This window comes from Carica papaya, chromosome 8, assembly GCF_054855325.1.
Source record: "Carica papaya isolate Zhongbai chromosome 8, ASM5485532v1, whole genome shotgun sequence".
NCBI lineage: Eukaryota > Viridiplantae > Streptophyta > Magnoliopsida > Brassicales > Caricaceae > Carica > Carica papaya.
Genome location: NC_142316.1, coordinates 4,001,928 through 4,010,391, shown reverse-complemented (window position 1 = coordinate 4,010,391; position 8,464 = coordinate 4,001,928). Strand labels below are relative to the sequence as shown.

Genomic DNA, 8,464 nt, shown 5'->3' with positions numbered 1-8,464 from the left:
TTATGAAAATTTAAAAAGATAAAAAGGATCTAATCTAATCAAAATGTCCAGATATTTAATAAAATATAAAGGATTTAATTTAATGAAAATGTTTGAAAATTTAAGAAAATTATTTTGTTGATGCCTCTATTTGCTGCTACCTCTTCATCCATTACCGTTGCAATAATTGAATCAATAAGATGATCACTATGTAAAGAATGTATATGAAGAGACAATGTATAGATAGAATAATATTGACGAAAGATAGGTAGTGTATATGATACTTAATTGATTCTAATATCATATAAGATTTAGATAAAAAAATTTATGATATTACAGGAGTAGCTAGTTAGAAAGTAGAAAATTGCTATAGGTTATTATACTTAATTAAAGTGAGATTGTTGTCTTCCTTGGATATTTTAAAGCAGTTTGTTAATACTGATACAATTAACGAACTTTGTACATCTTGACTTGTAATTTGACGAAATAAACTAGTTTACCTAAAGCAATGAGTTTGTAGAGAGAGGAATTCTTGAAAAAACATATGGAGATTTTATGAAAATTTATGCGTCTTTAGCTAAAATTTGTAAATATTTTAATAAAAGATATATACATTTGATATTTTAAACTGCATGATTCTCTTAATTTTTAGTTAAAAAATGTATTTGATATTTTAAATCTAATTAGGAATATTGTGAATGAATATGAAAATTTTATCAAATTTATGTATTTTTAGTTAAATTTGTAATTTTATATTTATACTTAATTTTAATGCTTAAGTAATAAAATTTATAATTTAATTAATGATATATGTACAATATTCGATTTTTTTTAATTGGCACAAGATATAAAGAGAAGGTTTACATTAAGAGAGAAAAATATTTTATCTGTTTTAGCAATGGACATTTTCTGTTTACACCCAAAATTTATGTATTTTCCTTCTAGTGAAAGTAAAATACTTTTTGAGTTCTTAGCAATAACATTGCAGATAAAATATATCTAGTAAATTAAATACTATGGATTTTACATATCTATCATGTCCAAAACTGGACACTCAAATGCATGGACCTTATTACCTATTACTACCTACCCTTTGTGTTTCTATTTATAGAAAATAACTTTCTAATATTAATTTCTCTTAATATATATTAATTACAAATAGTTAATTTCTTTTTATTTTTCCTTTCAGGTGTTTAAATGTAGGGTGAATTTGTATATATAACTAATATTAGACTTATATAAATTATGATATGTTTATCAAGTTGGAGACACCATTAATTACTAAATGTTTTCTTTTAATTATGCAATACATGTAACGGCCCTGGAAATTTAAATGAAGATGTATGTATTAAAAATTTTAAATGCGGAAGCGAAATAAAAATTCTGATTAACATCCCTTACACAATAACCAAAAACGTATTCAACGTATGAAAGAATAAGCTAATTAAAAGAAATACTCGAAATAAAAACTATAAATATAACTATAAAATCTTTAGGCGTCTAACTCGCCGTCTTCCTGCGGAACGGGCTCGGGAACCACGTCTTCCTGATCTGAAATGGTTAAGTAAGGAATGAGCTACACTAGCCCAGTAAAGACATCACACTATCTCACTGCCACAGAAGTAAAGGTTGGTAGAAAACAAAAACGACCAATGGAGCATAATTTATAACAAACTCATTTATTAATAATAAAAACCTTTACGATCCGCCTCGGGTTGGCTGTTTTCGGCCGAATTCGGCCAAACTGGCATTGGTTCCTGCGATAAAACAACCTTAGGGCCCTCGGTGGGCAGAAAAATCACGGAAAACCAAGTCTTACCGGCGGCGCAGCTCTCGGGTGCGGCGGCTTCTCCGGCGCGAGTGGCGGTTTGATGTTTTGCTCCGGTCAACCTGTAGAGAAAAGGACGGTGATAACAGTGGTGTAAAAATTGAATCGAACGGGAACCAGAAAGGGCCTCATCACAGGCAAAAATCGAGGGATGCCGCGGCGCCGCCGCTGGACTTCGGTGGTGTTTTTCGGTCGATTGGCGGACGGTTTGGCTCCAATTTGGCCATAGGCGGATTCAGCATTGAAAAATGAGCCAAGGGGAGAAAATTTACCTCGTTTGGCGGTCGGAAAACCCTCCGGTGCGGCGGCGGGTGGCGGCGGCCGGCTCCTCCGACGACTGGTTCTTCTTCTCCGGCGAGGGTACTGGCGGCTAGGGTTTGGGGTCGGGTGTGGGTGAGGTTATTTATAACCTTCCCCTATTAATCTCAGCCGTCCATCACGATTTAATCTGCACCGTCCGATCGCGATTGAAATTGGAACAACTCTGGGCCGTCCATCGCGATGCGATCTGGGCTATCTGTGCGTGATTCAATCTGGGCCATCCGCACGCGTGAGATCTGGGCTGTCCGTGCGCGTGAGATCTGGGCCGTCCGCACGCGTAAGATCTGGACCGTTCGATCACGTGCACGCGGATCGCTCATGTGGCTCCGTCCCGCGTGGCCTCCCGCGTCAGCTTCTTTGCCATACGACGTGTTCTGGTTGGCCGGGGCTGCTGACGTGACTGCTGACGTGGCACAACCTTTCTTAATTGCGTTTTGACCCCCCGATTTCTGATTTTCCTTTCAAAAACAACCCCAGAATCTAAATTTTCACCCCTTTTTCCCAAAATCAATTTCAATTAAATCCCAAAAATAATTTTACCCTATTTTATCATTATTATTATTTTTATTTTTATTAAATTAAATTAAAACCTTATAAATTAAATATTGAAAAATTAAACTTTAAATTCTAATCTAAATTAAAAAATAAAAATAATAAATTTGGGTGTTACAATGCATATGGATGAATTCACAAGAATCATCATATATGTTTTATGATGAGTATAACATGTATGTAATGCGGGTATTAGATATGATTATAATTATTATTTAGGCAGTGTACTTAAAATGCATATATCATATGTAAATAGTGTTATCATTCATTCATGCACACTACTGGGCATGTTATATGAAAGAAAATGAAACTATATGTAAATAACATTAGCAATCTAGTAAGCATATTATATGCTCAAAATGAAATTATCAATAGCAAGTCAAAATGGCAATAGAAAGAGATCTGTAATGATAAAGGATTTAATCTAATAAAAATGTCTTGAAATTTGAGAATACATAAATATGATGATTAAGATCTATAACGATTAGAATTGACAAAGACCCTCCATCATTATCGACATCAAATCAGCACAGCTTTCTCCGGCGAATCCATCCACTTAAATCCTTAAGACTCAAGTTCTTTAGCAGTGGAGCCCGTAATTTCATTTGCAGAACCCACAACATCAATTTTAGGCCTAACAGTATCATTTGTAGATTTAACTTCTCCATCTGCTAGGTTTATCAGCAACTCGAAATCTTTATTTGCAGAAGTAAAAATGATTTTCTCATTAGATTATATCCTTGGCATATTCGAGTTCTCTAGTATCACTTTGTCTCTGATATTTACCACCGTTTTCTTTATCTTCTCCTTGTTATTGACACATTTTCTATTTTGTTGATGCCCCTTTTTGCTGCTGTCTCTCAGTCTATTGCCAATGCCATAATTGAATCAAACTTCGTGCCACCCGTTAGATTCTTACTTAAGACGATCACCATGTAAAAAGTGTATATAAGGAGATAATGCATAGATAGAATAATATTGACAAAAGATAGGTGGCATATATAATATATACTTAGTTGGTTCTAATATCATATTAGATTTAGACACAAAATATTATGATATTACAGGAGTAGCAAGTTAGAAAATAGATAACTACTATAAGTTATTATATTTAGTTGATGTGAGATTACATTCTAAACAATCTTAAATAGCGTGTGTGTATTTTTTATATATAAACATCCATTATGTAACATGTAAACATTTGCATATAGTACTATAGGTTCTTATATTTAGTTTATGTGAATTACATCCTAAACAAACATTTAATTACGTGCATGTATGTACATATGTAAATATATATACATATATATACATATCATACTATACATATAAATATGTGTGATTGACATTCTCTCTTTCTGGTACAATAACTATATGTGGTTCTAGGTTTAGATTGATAGAAGAGTTGGAGGTTCTTCTTTGTTTTTCCAGGAAAACCACCAATGTATAACTTTTCCTACTCCTCATTATTATTTCACCTATACAGCTCTTCTACATAATTCTTTTTAGGCTCCGACATCTTCTCTTTCATTTTATGCCTGTTCGTATTTCTTTCTGCCTCATCAAGAACAACATTTCCTTTTGCTTCCTGAACAAAAATTATATTACTTGTAGTTTAATCGTATTATAACTTAAATATTTATCGAACTGTACCCACCAAATAACTTTTTGTAATTTTTTCATTGGGTTCAAGTATCAATTTCTGCTTGAAACGCTCTATCAACTATAGGAACAAGAAACAAAGTTTATTTCAGCTGTAAAATTTATAAATATGTAGTGTATAAGAATCAATTTAATTACAAATGGATCAACCTCTTCTTCCATCCTCTTTCTCCATCCTTTTTCCTTCCTGTGCACATCCACCTGCACAACAAAAAAGAATAAAAGAAATATAGATAAAATATTTTAGTATTAGAACATTAATTGTGACTATAATATTTCCGATGTATGTATGTGTACACTGAAAAACAACATATAGAAGAAGTCGTCTTCTCCCCATCCACCACCTTCCTTGGCCTGCCAACCTACCTTTTTTTACTGGAGTGCTTCTTTTTTCCTCATCCACCTTATTTTTCCTCGGCCTTCCTATCTTCTTTCGCATTGGATTATTCCCTTCTCCTGCTGGCACTGCAGAACTACTCCCTTCTTCTGCTGTTTTCTTCCTTGGCTTGGGAGTCGGCTTCTCTGGGTAGACCTCATATAATATAAAGTCTGTGACTTCCACTACTGATCGGAATAATCCCCGTGATTCCCTATGAATGAAATATTGCAGTAACACATCAAGTAAATGTTGTCAATGTTCTTAGGCAACCATGTGTAGAGTTTTTAATTTCTAGATGCATGCTCTGAGAAATCCAGCTTGTTCAATTCATAAAATTAATGGGACTTACTGAATCATATCTCATAGTTGCGCACTGCAATCTCTCTATAGTCCACCCTTCGGTTCTTTGCTAAATTGTGTACCGATGACTCGTTTTGGGCAGAACGAGTTGGTCAGAAGTATACTACTATCAAGAAAATTAACCACTTACAAGTTTTCCACAAAACCCACTACTTTGAATTGGACAAAATTATTTACTAACCAGTTGGATGCTATTAGCTAAGACCAGAAGATCCTCTAGAAGGGTAAAAGAAACCGCGGCTCTTCCTGCTACTGGATATTTTTGTCGTTTCTTAGGTTGCTGCTGTGCCCATACACACATTTTAAGTTATATTCTTAAAAACCTAGAAAAAGTTTGATATATATATCTATACACATATATATATATACAGATAGTGGAAGCACCATTTGACCGGGTTCGTAAGGATGGAAAATTTTTTCATAAGGTCTTTTGAAAGAAATGGCTCAGCTGCCACGACAAAAGATAGCTCGTATAGATAATACGTAATTAGTTCTAAATCAGATTAGATTTAGACCTAAAATGTTATGATAGTAAAAAAAAATTACTATAGTTTATCATACTTAGTCAATGTGAGATTACACTATAAACAAACACTTAAGTAATGTGTATATATATAACATCAACTAGGTAACATATAAATATGTGCATATATATAACTATAGGTTCTTATACTTAGTTGATGTGAATTACATCCTAAACAAACACTTAATTACATGACTATATATAGATATGTAGATCTGTATATATGTCACACTACATATATAAATATGTGTATATCTTGTTTGTCATTCTCTCTTTTTAGAATGATAAATTCTTTATTACCAGTCATGCTTTTGTCTTTCTCTGTTATCAAACATCAAACATCAAACATTCATTATATGTAAAAGAAAAACACTTCAATTTGTGCACATATATAGATATAAACATTTATATATGTATCGCCTCAACTGTGTACATATATAATATGTTAATACCTTGACTGACTTTCTCATTTTCTGGAATGAAAAATTCTTCGTTGCCCATCGTGCTACATCCCTCATCTGTTACCAAATATGAAGCATTCATTACACTTAAAAGCAAGAACAAAAGCAATACATACACAACACATGATTGCCAAAATTTGAGCATTAGTGGTTTTAGGTCTAGTTCGAAATATATATATCATTATCAATTTGTTGAGTTAAGGGAGACTTACAAGTAGTTCTAGGTTTAGATTGATAGAAGAGTTGGAGGTCCTTCTTGGATTTTCCAGAAAAACCACCAATGTATAACTTTCGATGCTCCTCATTATTATTTCTCCTGTACATCTCTTCCACAGAATTCTTTTTAGGCTCCGACATCTTCTCTTTCATTTTATGCCTGTTCGTATTTCCTTCTGCCTCATCAAGAACAACATTTCCCTTCGCTTCCTGAAAGAAAATTATATTACTTGTACCTTAATCATACCATAGCTTAAATATTTATCGAACTGTACCCACCAAATAACTTTCTATAATCTTGTCATTGGGTTCAAGTATCGATTTCTGCTGTAAATGCTCTATCAACTATAGAAACAAGAAACAAAGTTAGCTTCAGCTGTAAAATTTATAAATGTATATTGTATAAGAATCAATTTAATTAAAAATGAATCAACCTCTTCTTCCATCCTCTTTCTCTTTCCCTTTTCCTTCCTCTGCACATCCACCTGCACAACAAAAAAGAATAAAAGAAATCTACATAAAATATTTTAGTATTAGAAAATTAATTGTGACCATAATATTTCCAATGTGTGTATGTATATACGCGAAAAAACACCATACAAAAGAAGTCGGTTTTTCCCCATCCACCACCTTCCTTGGCCTGCCAACCTTCCTTCTTACCGGAGTACTTTCTTGTTCCCCATCCACCTTATTTTTTCTTGGCCTTCCCACCTTATTTCTCACCGGAGAACTACTCCCTTCTCCTGCTGGCACTGCAGAACTACTCCCTTCTTCTGTTATTTTCTTCCTTGGCTTGGGAATCGGCTTCTCTGGGTAGACCTCGTGCAGTATAAAGTCTGTGACTTCCACTGCTGGTCGGAATAATCCCCGTGATTCCCTATGAATGAAATACTGCAGTAACACATCAAGTAAATGTTGTCAAGGTTTTTGAGTAACCATATATAAATTTCTAATTTCTAGATGCACGCTCTAAAAAAGACTTGTTAAGTTCAAAAAATTAATAGGACTAACTGAATCATATCTCATAGTTACACGCTGTCGTCGCTCTATAGTCCAACATTTGGTTCTTTGCCGAATTGTGTACCGGTTATTCGTTTTGGGAGAAACGAGGTCGTCTGAAGTGAACTCCCTTACCCTTTTCTGTATCAAGATGGAGCATTTTAAAAAGTTATAAAAAAACATATCGAATCCTTAGCACATATGCATATTTCGATACTTACTCCAACCATTGCTCGTACTTGATCGAAGATGTTGGATGCTTCTGATCCTTTAGCGTTTGAATTTTGATTTGATGCACCTGCCCCTTCATGTTGCTCAATGTATGGCTGTATTTCGAAACCAGAGAGTTCTAGACTCTCAATTTTTGTGTGGGACATGTTGTACAGGGATAGATAGATAGATAGATAGATAGACAGAGGGACAGAGAGAGAGAGAGAGAGAGATGTTTATCTGGAGATGAATCAAGTAGTGAACGGTCATATATATTGAGGATGGCAACCTTGGATGGATTCTTCATTTTTTTTCTTTCCTTTCTGTCTTGTTCTAAAAAACGTCTTTGATATTTTTAATCTAATTTAAGAATATTGTGAATGAATATGGAAATTTTATAAAATTTAATGTGTTTTTAGTTAAATTTTTAATTTTATATTTATAGTTAGTTTTAATTCTTAAGTAATACATTTATAATTTAATTAATGATACATGTACAATATTCAAATTTTTTTAATTGGCTCAAGATATAAAGAGAATGTTTATATTAATAGTGAAAAATATCTTACCTATTTTATCAATATCAATAGACATTTTTTGTTCATATCAAAAATTTATATGTTTTCCTTCTAGTGAAAGCAAAATGATTCTTGACCGCTCAACATTAACATAACAATGAAATGTATCTATTGAATTTAATGCTATGGATTTTGCATATCTATCATGTCCAAAACTAGACACTGAAATGCATGTACCTTATTACCTGCAATTAATTACCCTTTTTTGCTTCTATGTAATTAAAATAACTTCCTAATATTAATTTCTCTCATTTATCTTCATTTATAACCTATATTATACATATAAATTGCAACTAATTAATTTCTTTTCTCTTTTCCTTTTCAAGTGTGTAAAGGTAGGATGAATTTCTTTTATATGGCGTGTACATTCGGATCAATTTTTATATATAATTAATA

The 8,464-nt window shown here is 33.0% G+C and overlaps 1 protein-coding gene across 5 annotated transcripts; it reads right to left on the bottom strand.

Annotated features, from left to right (window-relative positions):
* Positions 1-4,328: 4,328 nt before the first annotated feature.
* On the bottom strand, positions 4,329-7,967 carry LOC148240389 (uncharacterized). 5 transcript variants are annotated; one of them, XM_088210002.1, is made up of 10 exons: positions 7,502-7,967; positions 7,293-7,421; positions 6,882-7,172; positions 6,716-6,766; positions 6,561-6,626; positions 6,278-6,491; positions 6,057-6,122; positions 5,071-5,361; positions 4,709-4,932; positions 4,329-4,543 (listed from the first exon to the last, which is right to left on the bottom strand). In XM_088210002.1, the coding sequence occupies exons 1-8, from the start codon at positions 7,655-7,657 to the stop codon at positions 5,354-5,356; spliced, it is 981 nt and encodes a 326-aa protein (XP_088066128.1). In that variant the 5' UTR covers positions 7,658-7,967; the 3' UTR covers positions 4,329-4,543; positions 4,709-4,932; positions 5,071-5,353. The 5 variants fall into 5 exon arrangements, with proteins under 5 accessions (XP_088066128.1, XP_088066129.1, XP_088066130.1 ...); XM_088210003.1 differs by having other exon boundaries at positions 4,709-5,187; positions 5,263-5,361; XM_088210004.1 differs by having other exon boundaries at positions 4,709-5,184; positions 5,263-5,361.
* Positions 7,968-8,464: the final 497 nt, after the last annotated feature.